This window comes from Chiloscyllium plagiosum, chromosome 7 (genome assembly GCF_004010195.1).
Source record: "Chiloscyllium plagiosum isolate BGI_BamShark_2017 chromosome 7, ASM401019v2, whole genome shotgun sequence".
NCBI classification, from domain to species: domain Eukaryota; kingdom Metazoa; phylum Chordata; class Chondrichthyes; order Orectolobiformes; family Hemiscylliidae; genus Chiloscyllium; species Chiloscyllium plagiosum.
The window spans coordinates 31,142,669-31,159,163 of record NC_057716.1 but is presented as its reverse complement, the minus strand read 5'-3'; the positions used below and the strand labels follow the sequence as shown (position 1 = coordinate 31,159,163).

The 16,495-nt window shown below is 42.6% G+C and overlaps 1 protein-coding gene across 1 annotated transcript in view; it reads right to left on the bottom strand.

Moving 5' to 3' along the window:
- The window catches only part of LOC122551916 (receptor tyrosine-protein kinase erbB-4-like), a 958,043-nt gene that overhangs the window by 287,497 nt on the left and 654,051 nt on the right, over positions 1 to 16,495 (bottom strand). The window contains exons 9-12 of the mRNA XM_043694485.1: positions 15,603 to 15,729; positions 7,528 to 7,601; positions 5,865 to 5,955; positions 89 to 288 (exon numbers count right to left, since the gene is read on the bottom strand). Coding sequence (XP_043550420.1) covers positions 89 to 288; positions 5,865 to 5,955; positions 7,528 to 7,601; positions 15,603 to 15,729 — 492 coding nt within the window. The remainder of the gene's footprint in view (positions 1 to 88; positions 289 to 5,864; positions 5,956 to 7,527; positions 7,602 to 15,602; positions 15,730 to 16,495) is intronic.

Genomic DNA, 16,495 nt, shown 5'->3' with positions numbered 1-16,495 from the left:
GGTGTAAGTGTTATATTTGCTCCAATTATATAAATTTACATCTCGGTGGGTTCTGTTGACACTGTTTGCACCGAGCCGTGCTACTTACTGCAATTCTGAGAGTTTCTGTTGTTCTTTATAACTGGTTTCTGCAAACTGGTTCTGAACAGCACGGTCCAGTTGACGGTGTGATAATAGCACAGGTTGGGGTTGTCGGACACATACACATTGCCTGCACTGATTTCCACCAGGGACTGGAAGTGAAGGGATGTTATCCACTGTTGTTTCAGAATCAGCAGTGAGATCCCACTGTACAAGGAGAGAAAACGTACACCTTGTGCATTAGAATCATGCAGGGATCAGGTATTACAAAGCTCACATTGCACCACTTCCCAGATTGCGACTGGCAGTTTCAGAAGAAGGTGATGCCCATCAGAAATTGCTGAGGGCACTGTGTCATTTACCATCACTTGCCCACAATCCCTCAGTCAGTGCAGCCAGCGGGTGCAGCTGAATGCCCATTAATGTAGCAAGTCATTAAGCAGATTGTTGGAGTTAATTAGTCATAGTGATGTACAGCACAGAAACAGACCTTTCGGTCCAACTTGTCCACGCTGACCAGATATCTCACCCCAATCTAGTCCCACCTACCAGCACTCGGCCCATAACCCTCCAAACCCTTCTTATTCATTTACCTATCCAGGTGCCTTTTAAATGTTACAATTGTATCAGTCTCCACCACTTCCTCTGGCAGCTCATTCCATACAAGCACTACCCTGTGTGAAAAAGTTGCCCCTTAGGTTTCTTTTGTATCTTTCCCCTCTCACCCTAAACCTATGTCCTCTAGCTCTACTTCACCCACCCCATGGAAAAGACTCTCTCTATCATGCCCTTCATGATTTCATAAACCTCTATCAGGTCACCCCTCAGCCTCCAATGCTCCAGGGAAAACAGTACTAGCCTATTCAACCATTTTCTATAGCTCAAATCCTCCAACCCTGGCAACGTCCTTGTAAATCTTTTCTGAACCCTTTCAAGTTTCACAACATCTTTCCTATAGGAAGGAGACCAGAATTGCACGCAATAATTGTTTGAATTAATTGGCTAGGTAGATTCTGAAAAAATGGGATATATGTGAGCACCATGGAGGCTGGGATTCATTCCTCCTCCCCTTCAATTCCATTGTAATTTAGCCCCTTCCTTCAATTCCCACCTCTCCTCAATTTTTACCATTGTTGCAATGAGTCTGGCGAGCAGTCAATTATTTTAATTTGTTAACTGGCGGTGGATTTATTTTAAACATAAATAAATAAATAAATCAGATAGATGGGCCTGGTGTACGAAAGGAACTGTAAAATGGAGTAGTTTTTTTATGTTAAAAAAAACTCTATCCAGAAAGCAAATGTCTTGGCTTCTACGTCACTGACTGGCTAGAATCCAAACTGGCATACCTTCAGGAAATCAGTCTGCTGTCGGCAGAAATACTGTCTGTACCATAATATCTCAACCTCAGTTCCCCTTTGTTGTAAACGTGGTACTTTTTCAATGTGAGAAATTTTAATGCAACACTACATGACTCGAGCTGTCAGTGTCAGCATCCAGCTCTTACCTGTTCTGCCCCAGAGTCTCTCAGCTCCAGTCTCTGAAATTAGCTATCTCAGTGCGATAACAACAGGATGACTGAGCTTTCCAATTCACCATAAGTTAGGGGCATCTTTGACACCCAGGTACTGGATAAATTTATAGCCTCTTCCACACTTCCCTCTAACACTCAATTAAGTCTCCAGCTGATTCCACACACAAACCTTACACCTGAGAAGCTGTCCACGCCATGTGTCTTGGATTATTTTGAATGCAGATCCTGGAAACCAAATATCCCACCCTAATCTAGTCCCACCTGCCAGCACCTGGTCCATATCCCTCCAAACCCTTCCTATTCATATACCCATCCAGATGCCTTTTAAATGTTGCAATTGTACCACTTCGTCTGGCAGCTCATTCCATACATGTGCCACCCTCTGTATGAAAAAGTTGCCCCTTAGGTCTCTTTTATATCTTTTCCCTCTCACCCTAAACATATGCCCTCTAGAGATGGACTCCCCCACCCAGGGAAAATACTTTGTCTATTTATCATGCCCCTCATGATTTCATAAACCTCTAGAAGGTCACCCCTCAGCCTCCGATGCTCCATGAAAACAGCCTTGGCCTATTCAACCTCTCCCTTTAGCTCAATCCTCCAATCCTGGCAACATCCTTGTAAATCTTTTCTGAACCCTTTCAAGTTTCACAACATCTTTCCGACAGGAAGGAGACCAGAATTGCACGCAATCATTGATTGAATTAATTGGCTAGGTAGATTCTAAAAAAGGGGATATATGTTACCTACCCACTGAACTATCTCCTCTTTAGTTATTACCGTGATGTGCACAGCACTGGCAACATCAGCAATTACTGCCCAACACTAATTCGTTGGAGAAACCAGTGCGGAAACTTCTTGAAGGGACACAATCCATTGGATGAAGGTACTCCCACAGTACTGTTAGGTAGCCTATTCCAGGACTTTGACTCAACCACATTGAAGGAATGGCAATATTGCTATATTGAGATGATGTGCAACTTGCAGTGGATCATGCAAGTTGTTGGAGTGGTTGGAGCACGGTGGCTCAGTGGTTAGCCTTGGGCGACTGTCTGTGTGGAGTTTGTACGTTCTCCCTGTGCCTGCATGGGTTTCCTCTGGGTGCTCCAGTTTCCTCCCACAGTCCAAAGATGTGCAGGTTAGGGTGAATTGACCATGCTAACTTGCTCATGGTGTTCAGAGGTGTGTAGGTTAGGTGCATTAGTCAGGGGTAAATATAGGGCAGGGGGAATGGGTCTGTGTGGGCTAGTTTCCAAAGGGTCATTGTGGATTTGTTGAGCTGAATGGCCTGTTTCCACACTGTAGGGATTCTATGATCTATGCAACTTGGGAGCTGCTGCCTGAACTAACATATTTTTGTTGTGTATTCTTTTGTCTGTGTTTTTTTTTGTGTGAAGGGATCTGGTTATGGTAGGAAGTCCTGTCAAGAGAAAGGATTTCACTCCTACCAGGGCATATGACATTGATTGTATGTAACCACAGGATCGACAAGCCCATGGTGAATAATTGAGACGCAAAACTGGATGTACATGGTGTGATCTCGTCTGTATTCCTTTGAGAAATGCTAAAAAAGCCCTGCAATTAAAGCAAGTACTGTAATTATCTGAATTGCAAAAGAAAATACATATTGTGTGGAGGCTTGCAGCCATCTCATCCCATCTCATCAGTTGCTGTCTGCATCATTATTTTAACAGCGTGTAACAGCTCAGGGCATTTCCAAAAGGCAGCATGTCAGTTTGACTTCAGACGGAGTTCTACAGGGTGGATGAGTGTTGGGGCAATGTAATGAGCTCATTCTGCTGGCCAGTTTACTAACTTGTAATTAGCTGCTCGAAGCAACTGGCAGGATGACATGAACCTTTAGAATACGACTGTCAAGTGATCCCTTGGAGCTAAAGGTTTGTTTATTGCTTTGCCTGACCCTGATCGCTTACAGGTACCCTTCCATTAAGAAAAGCTGAAAATGAAAGGTAACATATGGTAAAGCCTGTCAGTATTTTTCCTCTCTTCCTCAAATGATTAGCGTTGCTCAGGAATCACAATTTTAGACCTTGCCTGACAAATATTTAATGTGCACCATTGTAATTCTCCTCTCCACTAGTTAACCCACTGATAAATAAAGGTTTGGAGTGTTCAAAGCCTAATATTACACAGGGTTTGTGAAAGGGTTTGTGAAGGGGTGGATTAAAATATCTTTGTTTTAAACGGTGGACATTCATCAGCTAGTGCTCACACTCCCCACTGGCTGCAAATGAATGAGACTGGAGGATTTTTATTTGGTTATGTAATTTGTCCGAGAGCACGCATATGATTACCACAGACGACCAGTTGACCCTTTGTGATATTGCTCACAAGAAATGAGTGCCTCCACTGGCAAGAGACTGTAATTACAACATGACACATAGGCAGTTTCTGTTATAAGCCACAGCCATGGAAATTTAGAATACCTAAGCCAACAGCAGGTATGCACGAACATTAGATTTTTATTTTTTATCAATCCATTAGCTCTTAGATTGTTAGAAAGTTATTCTCTATTTTATTGCCATACAGTTTGTTTCCCTTGAGGTTTAAGATCTTATTTTCCCACAATGCAAAAAGTTCAACCAACGCAGGCTTTGTCCCCCACAAGTGCATTTCGATAGATATGAAGGGCTTGGTACCACATTTAACTCTAACTCATTTTTTACTAGAAAATTACAAATGCGGAATCCAAGACCACCACCCTCCCATGGCTCCCCTTTCCCCATCCATATCTTCCTTTCTTCCTACATTGTATTGAGCGGAAGAAAAAAAAATCAACCAACCAAGTAAGCCTCAAGTTACTCCCTCTGCCTTTACTCCCTCTGCCTTTACTCCTTTCAATCCATGAGGTCCATGAGACTGAGAAATCACTAAATGATAAAATAACTGTGCAACAGCTGACCTTGGGCAATAGCTGCCAAGAGTGTGATGCTGGAAAAGCACAGCAGATCAGGCAGCATCCGAACAGCAGGAGAATCGATGTTTCGGGCAAAAGCCCTTCATCAGGAATTTGCCTGAAACATCGGTTTTCCTGTACCTTGGATGCTAGCTGACCTGCTGTGCTTTTCCAGCACCACACTCTTGACTCTAATCTCCAGCACTCACTTTTGCCTCAGGGAATAGCTGTCCCAGTGTGAAAGATCTTACCAGCAATAGCCCAGAGTTTCATTGGAATTAGATATGCAAAACACAGAGTGTCCAGAAGGACCCCTTGAAGCAAAGGACTCGGTGTCCAGTGGGGCTCAGCTTTGCTTTCTCATCTGAAAATGAGCCCATCACAAACCACCCTTAATATTATCAACTCTGGGCTGAAGCAAGGTCTCGATGCATTTGTGAGGAAGGTCCACACTACATTATAACTGGGAGTGCTAATGCTGACAGTAGCAGGGGGTGAGGGGGAAGATTTGCAAAAGAAGCAACTTTATCAAATAATATCTTCTATGCTCTCTTGCGTGACACAAAGCAGCTTTACAGCTAATAAAGTGCAGGAAACCACGTCTTGGCCCTGCAAGGTCCAAGAATAGCAATGTGACAATCTGTTTTGGTGATGTTCATGCAGGGATAGGTGCCATCCAGTAAGTCCCAGGAGGACCTTCCTTCTCATCAAGTACAGTCATGGAATCTTTTCTGTTCAGGTGACAGGACAGACTGGGTCTCGGTTGAACAATTCAGCCAGTAGACAGCGCACCACAAGGTGCAGTGTCAGAATTTTAGCCTGGATTTTATGTTGGTGTTTCTGGGACTGGGACATGAATGTTCAGTTTCTGGCCCAGTTAACAGTGTTACTAATATGTCCCATCTAATTATGCAATAAGTGTGATCTGGGACTGCTACAACCATGAGAAGAGAGAAAATAGCAAATAGCTAACCAGGAAATAGCTCGACTTAATAAACCTTAGGGAGCTTTGTTCTGGTTTGTTTTTGCTGGGATCATCAGCAAGGCAACATTTGTTACTCAACTCCAGTTGTCCTGTGTACACTGACTAGTAAAGAGCTGGATCACCTTTGGGTCAGAATAGCAAGTGTCCTTATTTATGATGATCACACAGCTTTCACACTCATCTACCACAGATGACCAAATTTATTGAATTCAACTTCGTAAAGAGCCAAGGTGGGATTTGAGCATGCCTCTGGATTCCTAATCCAGGTTTGTAGCCATTAGCCCAGTGCCTTCACTGGACAAAACAAACAGGATGCTGATAGATAATGATTACCAAGTCCAGTTTACCTGTAAAGACTTCGACCACCTATTGTCACAAGGTTAGCAAACACATTGAAGTCCGTCATATTTCTTGGCCACGACTGAATGTTCAAAAAACCTAGTGAAAGAAAAGAAAACCCACAAACAAAATCATGAACTACGAATATTCAGTTGTCGTTAATACAGCGGTTGTTCAGAAGATTGCCCAATCTGGTATTTAGATAGCACCAATGAAAGTTTTACTCCTGTAATGCTTCCCACTCCCAAAGATCACAACTTGCGAATACTTGGTCTTAAAGCTATCCTGGTTATAGTGCAGTCACAGAGCTGAAATTGTGAAGGATTAGAAGTCAGTGAATACTGGTTGCATTGCAATTTCACACCATTCAGTGGTGCAAAACATGTCTTGAAATATAAATGGGTAAGTGAATAGTTATAACCTCCATGAATATGCGCAACAAAAAAAAAAGCACTGCTGTAGCAGGCGTTGGAAGAAATTCGTTCCAGTTCATTTGCACTGCCATGTACAACTGACTGGTGTGTCATATTGCATTCTGACTGTATCCTCCATATTCATGTAATGGTGTTCTTTTGAAAATAAATAAAATGAAATGAGTTCCCATGCAGTTACTGAAGTGGTGAAAAACAGTCACAGAACCATGGAATGATATAACACAGAAGGAGCATGCTCAGCTCAATGGGTCATGCTTGCTCTCTGCAAGATCCATCCAATTAGTCCCACCACCCCACTTTCCCCATAGCCCGCTCTTTCTCTGCCTTCAAGGGCAGTTATAACACAGTGATTCTGAAATGTTTTCACTACGGAGACCCATGGACCACCTACCCAGCCACAGAAAAGCTCATCAGAATGAAGGGAAGGAACGGGGGCAGTTTCTGATGAGGCAGCAGTGAGGTGATGTCTGATCCCAAACTGGAGGACATCAGTCTCGTGTCAGGCTTCATGTGGGACTTGAACCTGGAGCTTCCCCCTCTGAGGCACAGACACTATCCACTGAGCCACAAGAGTTGTGCATTGCAACAGGAACAAAGATTGCTTATGAAACTCCAATGTGATTCTCACGTTCATGACAATTTGCACATGGCAATCAGTCTAGATATGTGGCATCATGATTATGGCAGGGATATGTGCCCTGGCCTGTTCTTTGGTGTGGGCTTGGTTCCTGTGTTGTACTTCAGTGTGTTGTATTTTGGGCATTTGTAAAGTACACTTTGAGAGCTACTGCCAGAGAACGTCCCACAGAGAGGGCACTTCCTGTGGGCATTAGCTTCAGATCGATAGAGGTTGAAATAAAAATCTGAATCAGAGTATGACTGATTATGACTTATCATTAAAGACAAATGCAAGATGAAAGGCTCAAATATCAAGGGACGCTGAGTGAAATATGTGGGAATTTAGGTGGAAGAAGGGATGTCGAACAAATTTTACTTTTGCCCAAGGAGAAAGAGAGCTACTGTGGAAGAACATGCAAGTGGTTGGTATTAATGGGCTGAAATGACCAATTCAGTAGGAATAATGGATAGTGAGGCAGGAAGAGACAAATGGATGGATCATCAATGAAAAGGTAATTCTTTCCTTCTAGTAATAGCAGATTCATTGTGACACAAATTGTTTTCAAAAGGCTGTAAAGTAAGGTGTTAATGAAGAAGAAACTTGCCCTGATTTCACTACCTGTTATCTCTCGGACTGTACGGAAAATGTTCAGCTTTTCAGGATCCAAAGCAACGATATTATGATACGGGTCACTGGAAAGAAAGAAAAGCCAGTTCTGTTGAACGGTTGTCTCAGAAGCCAGCAACAGCAGCTTGCATTCATTTCGCACCTTCACAACATGGTCACATCTCTCACACATTGCTTAATTATTTGAGGTTTAAATATTAACAAACATCAATAATGTCTTCAAGAAAGCCATAAGACCAATAATGTTGACAGCTCAAAATCCCCTCCTCAAAATAAGCTTCAACATGTGAAAACAAAGAATTAGGCCTTAAGTACAATGGGAAATAGACGAGTAACTCAATGGTACACTTGTTGTTGCTTCTCTAGTATTGAAAGAAACAAACCATGTGATGTAACAAAAAGTCTCTTGCTGTGTAAAGGTCATTAACCTTCAGACATGAATTTCCAAAAGGTACTCTTAATATTGAGCTTCTCATGCCAGGGATATACATCTGGAACTTTGGCACAAATATGAATTTGCCTTCTAGCCCTGAATTCTCGATTTATGCTTGATAGATGAATCTCTCCAGTGGAAACGCAAATCCACATAATGTGCATATGTGTCAGCCTTGGCTCAGCTGACAACATTTCTGGTTCAGAAGGCTGTGAGTTAAAGAGCAGACAGAAACTTCAGTGCAACTGCTGAAGGGCTGCAACAGAGCCTGAGGTGCTAAGTTTCGAATCAGAGGCTACAACAAGACCCCTTTGGGCTTCAACACCTCACATTCAAAAAAGGCAACTTTCACACAATAGGACATCCCAAACCAGGTCACCAAAGAGCGATCAAATATAAATTGGCACTAACCTTGGAGGAGGTTTAGGGGCGGGTGAGTGAAAGCTTGCTGAAATAGTGGGTTTTAAAGTTTCTTTACTGAGGGAAGGGCCTTTGAGAAATAGGGAGAGAGAGAGACGTAGGGAGAAGGAATTCCAGAGTTTTGGGGCCCCTTGAACACTGAAGCCAACAGTAGAGTAAAGATTTTGGCAAATGCTTAAGAGGCCAGAGTTGTGAGGATACAAGAATGCTGAAATCATGGGAAAGGAGACGACAGAACACTGTGTAACAGAACACATTCTTTATTTTATATTGGAGAGGAGGCTGAAAATCAGAAAAATTGCTATGTTTTAAAAAGGGGGGACCACAAAGGTCAGTTTGTAGTTTTCTAAGGATTTTTTACTTTTGGGGACACTACACTCGGATGAAGTGGCGCATCCTCAGTGCGTTCAGGGCAATCTCTGTCCAGAGACGGTCTTTTGATTGGTTTTCAAATTGGCACTAGTTATTGTGGGTTCAGGGGAGCTCAGCGGACAGAAACAGATGCCTGTACTCGGGTGTTCCTGAAGAGGGTGCACGTAGAGCTCAGTGGGACGTCAGAGGCCTTCAGAGACCGGTGAGCACTGCAGGGGCTGCCGTGCATCATCACCACACAAGATGTTATTTAAATTTAATAAGTTTTTGTTTTGTTAAATAATCTGTTAAACTGTTCATTTGTGTTTTCTTTTGTTGCAGTGCCCCAACAGAAACTGTTGATTTTTTTTTGCCTAACTTCCTGTTTCACAGAGAAGAGGCAGCTGTACCATATCCTGTCCTGGCAGTGTTCAATGGGAAGGGAGCTTTATTGGAGTTTAAAAGAGCAGAAACAGCCTCTGACTGATCAGGTTGCAGGTTAACACAGACCCTGTGAGAGGGAATGAAAACAGAGAAGACCCAGGAGATTGTTGGATCAACACTTTGGCCTCTCTGTTCCGCTGCTCTAAAAAACTGTCTTCTCTAACTCTCCGCCCAAAAAGCAGGAAAAATTACATTCATACTTGCTGACAACAAAAATATTAAAGCTCACAGGAAACAAAAAAAATCAGTGAACCAAAGACTGATCATCGCTGTACAAATAATAATGGGGCGTCATCAAAGAGGAGAAAAGGAGTGAAACCAATACATCTAGATTCATTGTTTTTAAGTGGTAGCATGGAACTGTGTTCTCCTGACTACTTGCTTTTCCTTCCACTCATAAAGCTTATTTTGTTTTCCTTTGTGCGTGTGCAAATGCATGCATGTGGTGATTTTAGAAGGGGTAAAGTTTTAAATTACATCAATCAGAAATCCTGTTGGTGCTTTTCTGACTGGACATCTGTGTCCAGTAGGGTCTCACAGGGGTCAGAGTTGGGGCTCTTGTTATTTGTGGTTGATGTAAATGATTTGGACTTCAACGTAGGAGGCTTGATCAATAAGTTCACAGATGATTCAAATATTGGTGGGAGTGGGAAACAATGCGTAGGATAGACTCAGACTATGGGAGGAGATAGATGGGCTGGTGACATAGGCAGATCAGTGGCAAATGGAATTCAATCAGGATCAATCTAAAGTGATTCACTTGGACAGGACAAAACAATGCAAGGGTATACATGATAAATGGTAGGATTTTGGGAATTACAGAGGATCAGAGGAACATTATTGAGCATGGACACCAGTCCCTTGAAGTATCGGGATGGTTGGATAGCGTGGTTATGATGATATATCAGATAAATGCCTTTATTAGCTGAGACGTACAGTTAACAGCAGGGAGTTTATGTTGGAACAGAATACAACATTGGTTAGATCACAGCTATAGAGTACTCTGTCCAGTTCTGGAACTTACATTATAAGATGGAGGGGATTGCACTGGAGAGGGTGCAGAGGAGATTTACCATGATGTTGCTGGAGAGTTTCAGTTATGAAGAAAGATTGGACAGATGCGGTTGTTTTCCTTAGAGCAGAGGACATTAAGAGGGGACATGACTGAATTGTGCAAAACTACGAGGGGTGCAGACAGTGTAGAAGGGAGGAGACTTTTTCTTTTGATGGCGAGGAAGAAGATTTAGAGGACGGGTGAGAAAAATAATTTTTCCAGAGGGTGGTGGGTATGTGGAACTCACTGCCAGTAAGGTGATAGAAGGAGAAACTCTTGTGTTACTTAAGAAGCATATAGGCTCCAAGGCATACACAGTGATGGGTCAAGTGACGGAAAATAGGATTAGAATAGTTGGGTGGGCTGTTTGTGACTGGCATGGACAGGATGAGCTGAAAGGCCTTTTTCAGGACTGGCGACCTCTGTGATTCTAAAGGTTACTACTCATGTAGGATTGCAGTCATGCATAGGCTGGATCAAACAGGGGGATTTGGGGTCAGGTTCTATACCTTGAAAAATATGAGCAAACTATTAAGGCATGTTACAACAAGTACAAACATGTTTACCCACAAATTACCAGATGTAGTATTAACTTCACAAGTTTCCACAGAGGAATTCAAGCAAATGATTGTATTGCTATTCAACGTCAATGCTACTGGGTTACCACACAACATCAAGTCAGGTTATTGACAAACCCAAAACAAATATTGATTAAATGTGGCAGATAATTCACAAATTACAAGTTTACAATTACAATGTTACAATTACAAAAAAATTACAATTTTAGAAGAATATCTTCAAGTTTGGCATTGTACTTATATCGTCCGGGAGAGTATTTCACCTTCATCACTCGCTTTCGTGGTTGGAGACTGAAGCCTGTCGGAGTTAATTTAAAATGTGTGCCATCAACTGCTTAAAACGTACCTGAATCAAATTATCCTGACTTGTCAATGTAATGTTTTTGCTTCAATTATCAGCTGAAGAAAAAAAAAACTGAAGCTCTTTAGGAGCGGTTGTTGCATTTTGGGCTGAAGCAATTTTTGTTTTAAAATATTTTGTTTTAATTCACTCATGGGATGATGGTGATGCTAGCTGAGCCAACATTTATTGCTCGGTCCTATTTACCCTTGAGAAGGTGGTGGTGAGCTGCCTTCTTACCCACAAAGCTGTTAGGGAGGGAGTCCCAGGACTGAACCCAGTGACAGTGAGGAATGGTAATATGATGCAGTCTAAGGATCTTTGGTAAATATCTGTAGTGCAACTTGTAGATAGTACAGCTGCTACTGAGTGTCAGTGGTGGAAGGAGTGGATGTTTGTGGATGGGGTACTAGTTAAGCTACTTTGTCCTGGATGGGCATCAAACCTCTTCAGTGTTGTTGGACTTACACTCATCCAGGCAAATGGACAATATTCCATCTCAATCCTGACTTGTCCTTGTAGATGGACAGGCTTTGTGGGTCAGGAAGTGATACTCACCACAGTATTCCTAGCCTCTGACCTGCTCTTGTAAACACTATTTGTATTGCGAGTTCAGCTGAGTTTCCGGTCAATGGTAACCACCAGGATGTCAATAGTGGGGTTCAGTGGTGGTACCACCACAGAATGTCAAGACGCAGCGGTGAGGTTATCTCTTATGGGAGACAATTAATGCCTGGCATTTGTATGGTGTGAATGTTATTAGCAACTTGTCAGTCCAAACCTGGATGATTGTCCAGATCTTGTTGCTTTTGAACACTGGCTGTGTCTGAGGAGTCGTGAATGTCTTGCAATCATCAGGGAACATCCCAAATGGACGCAAGGTCATTGATGAAGCAGCTGAAGGTGATTGGGCTTAGGACACTACCCTGAGGAACTCCTGCAGAAATGTCCTGGAACAGCAGGGTAAAAGAATATGGAATGCTTTGGACCATGCAGAAGGTGACAAGCTACTGGTGGGTCACATCCACTTTCTCAGAGTTCATTGTGTAAACTGAGTTCTACTTAGCTCACCATTGGCATTGGTGGGGGAATGGTCTGGCGAACTCTGATGAATCCAAGATTCTCGGCTCAGCTTTGCCAGATCACTTGCAGGTCTTAGAATGCTTATGCCACTTGGCCCCTCACATCTGTGCGAGCCAAAAACAAGCCACCCAACCATATTTCACAACCCAGCATCCAGTCTGTAAGCCCTGGTACATGAGGTACACATCAAATACATTGAGGCTTGCTGTCTCCACTTGCCCTTTCAGGCAGTGAATTCCAGGCCCATATAACGCCCTAGCTGAAAAAGGTTTTCCATATCTGCCCTCTATTCTTTCAACCAATCACTTTAAAACCTTTCACATCCGTTCTCCCCAGTGAGTAACAGAATTCTGTGGGTAGGATTCTAATGAGCGTGAAAACCCTAGCAACTTGGAGATGAACAAATTGGAGAACATCCCTAGGTAATGTGTTACTCTTGCACAGCAATTCAGACAAGACATGAATTACGAGAATCTTCGATGAGAAACATTAAATACCCCCCTCACTCACCCAATAGGTCAGAAATTTCAGACTGGACTGAGGACAAAGATCTTCACCCAGAGATTAGATTCCCTACAGTATGGAAACAGGCCCTTTGGTCCAACAAGTCCACACTGACCCTCCGAAGAGCAACCCACCCAGACCCATTCCCCTACCCTATATTTACCCTTGACGAATGCACCTAATACTATGGGCAATTTAGCATGACCAATTCATCTGAGCTGCTCATCTTTGGACTGTGGGAGGAAACCGGAGCACCTGGAAGAAACCCACATAGACACGGGGGAGAAGGTGCAAACTCCACACAGACAGTTGCTCAAGGCGGGAATTGAACCAGGGTACCTGGCACTGTCAGGCAGCAGTGCTAACTACAAGCCACCATGACACCCTCACCCCGCAAGACTTATGAATCTTTAGAATTCTCTTTCCTTGAGGTTTGTAGGTAATCCTACAAATGGAAGTAGGCAGATTTTCGGACTCTCAGAATCAAGGGCTTCTGAGGAGTATGTGGGATTTGCTGCTTGCTGTGGAATATATTTACTGGGGAATGTAATGAGGTCAGCCAGCTGGACATCATAGCATATGAGTTCCCTGATTGGGGCTATTAATAACAGTCATAGAGTCAAACAGCATGGAAACAGGCCCTTGGGTCCGATTTGTGCATGCTGAACATAATCTCAAAGTAAACTAGTCCCATTTGCCTGCTCCTAGCCCATATCCCTCCAAACCTTTTTTATTCATGTACTTATCTCAATGTCTTAAACATTGTAACTATGCCCACATCCACCATTTCCTCAGGATGTTCATGAACCACCCTCATGTCTTTTTTAAAATATTTCTCCTCTCACCTTAAGAAGAAGGTGAAATGTTGAAATCCGCCATCCTAGGGAAAAGACACCTATCCATACACCTCATGATCTTCTAAACTTCTATACAGTCATCTCTCAACCTCCTACACTCCAGTGAAATGTTCCAACCTTAGCGACCTTTATGACTCAAACCTTCCATACCCAGCAACGTCCTGGTAAATCTCTTCTGACCCTCTCTAGCTTAATAATATCCATTCTTTAAGTGGATAACGAGACCTGGACACAGTCACTCCAGAAAAGACTTCATCAATGTCCTGTACAATGAATATGTGTTCCCAACTCCTATGCTTAAAGTAATAAAGGCAAGTGTGCTAAATGCCTTTTTAACCATCATGTCGATATGTGATGCAAACTTCCAAGAATTATGTACCCGAACCCCTAAGTCCCTCTGTTCTACAATACTACCATTAATTGCATAATCTGCTCTAATCAGGGAGCCCTGGCTGACATAAAAAGGTTTGAGTGTCACGGATACTGTCTCTCTGGTGCCAGACTCAGTATGAGGCAGTATCATAGTCAAGGACTGTTCAAGTGTAAATAAACAGTGACCTTGGTGATGGATACCAGCTTCAGTAGAGTTACCTCAGGGAAAATACTGTCTTACAGCTGAAATTTGTCTTCCTTCTTTTTGGCTGCTTGACCACGACAGTTTATAGGCAAGAAAACAGATAGCAGGCCTCTCACCAATGTCACTCATAACCATTTCCAAAGAGTCAACTGCTCCATTGTGTGTCCCCATACCCCATTGGGAGACAAAGCAGGATCCTGTCAGCAGCTGCATGCTGCTGGATATAGGAAGGAGCTCTACCAGAATGTGCTAGTCTCTGGCACATTGCTGAGCACAGTCTGAGACCACTAAAGAATTGTGTGCTGGAGATGGATGACCTTTTCCAGACCATATACACCCATTAAATGGAAGGAAAGAAACCCGATCGAGGTCAGGAAAGATACTGGGCAGATATAGGTGTGTAAAAGTATTAAATATATTGGACAGAAAATTGTTCACTTGTACAGGAAAATACAATGACTACACATCCAGTGCCCAATTTACTCTCTACAGTCTCTGATCGAATTGAATGTGAGGTGCAACGTGTAACAGAAACTAGATTCAACACTGTTTGTTTTGCATTGCCAATCCGACAAATTGTGACCCCAATATTGGCTTAACATTTCAAAATTCAAGTGCTTGTATTACGACACAGGGTAAATCCTTCTGCTAACTTAAACTTGACACACAGAAAAGATTCACCCCATGCTGTAATCTCTTAAAATTCGAGAGGCAAAGAACCATCCCAAAAGTCACTAAAGTAAAGCTTATTTTTTAAAAGTCTAACAGAGAATAATTAACTAACTATTTACAACTCATTTAACTAAACCTATCTTTTACCTTCCCCTCGATAATACTGGTCTGATAAAACCCTCGATTAAGATTTACAGAAAATTTCAAATTTCAAAAACCAGCCAGCTGTCAAATCTTCTCTTGGTATCTTCCTCTGTCTTCTTTTCTTCTTCTTAGGGTTTCAGAATCACAGGTCATTGATAGATAAAGGTACCTTTAAGAGAGCTATTCTCCAGGCAGTCTGCATATGTTGGTGGTGTGGCAGTTCTCCTCCAACTGTTCAATTTCAGATCATTTCATTGGTGTTAGTATTGTCAAAATACTAAATTCAAACTTGATTGGAGTTTGGTACTTTGGGGCTTAATTTATACTGATTGGCCGAATTTGAATTTTTTTTTGTATCATAGCAACCCACGTACTGCTAGCTGCTGGACCAAATGTTACCTTGTAAATTCTTCAGCACTCTGTGCGCTTGCCAAGTCCTTCAACTCTCTTAAAGGTACCTTACCCCTTAGACCTTCATAACACTTGGACCAACTCATTTGGGTTTTTTTTCCCTAGCCGTGTAATGATTTCTCTGACCGTTTGCACCCTCCAAAGTGAAGCCAGTGTCAGGCCTCTGGGTGAACAAAGCCATTTGATGTAAATACATACCCTTCAATGCCAGTGATGAGAAATATAAGGTTTCCATTGATTTTGGTGCAGTTCATAAACTTGTCGATGTTGCTCGAGTCCACGGTTTTCGCCATCTGCAAGCTTCCAGTTCCAATTCCATCACAAGCTGTGAAAGAGAGGATAAGAAGGAGGAGCTGTTGAAATGGCATTGACTGAAAAATGAGGGCATGGTAACAACAGGAAGGTGGGGGAGGGGGTTCGTATTCCAAATGCAGACAATCTCTTTGCTGCCCAGATAATCAGATTGTGGTGAAAGAGCCAAGAATTGAAGATGCTGTGGGCAACACTGCATAGCACCATGCGCACTCAGATTTCCTCTGGGAGACATGTGTCAGGGATCTGTGATAAATAGGGAAGACACCAGGCAAGTGTCATGACTTTCACTCATTCACTCATGTCAATGCATGGACCCACGGTGCAAGCACTTCATTGTCTGTTCCGTTTTCACTGTGCTTATCCATGACTCAATGCTCACTGTCTTGCCTTCAAGTCAACCACATTTCAGCAGACAGAAATTACCCAGGCTGCACGGAGGCAATGCTACAATATCGGAGGCATAGTCTTTCAGGCTGAATGTCAAACCAAACCCTAACTTAACCTCTGCTCTCCCTCCCATAACCTGGGCACGAAAGGTGCTCCAGCATAACTCTTACAATGTAGAGGTCAAACCCCTCTACAAATTAAAACTAAAACATCCAGAAAAGCTTGCCTCACCTTGTAATATGCCAGAAGTATGAGTGGGTGAAAGAAAACCCCTGATTTCCACAGTTCAAAGAAAAAGATAATTTATTTTTCTAACTCTAACAGTGAATACTAAACAAAAACTAGCAACAAATCAAAGCCCCAATTCTTAACTAATTACTGTCTGACCC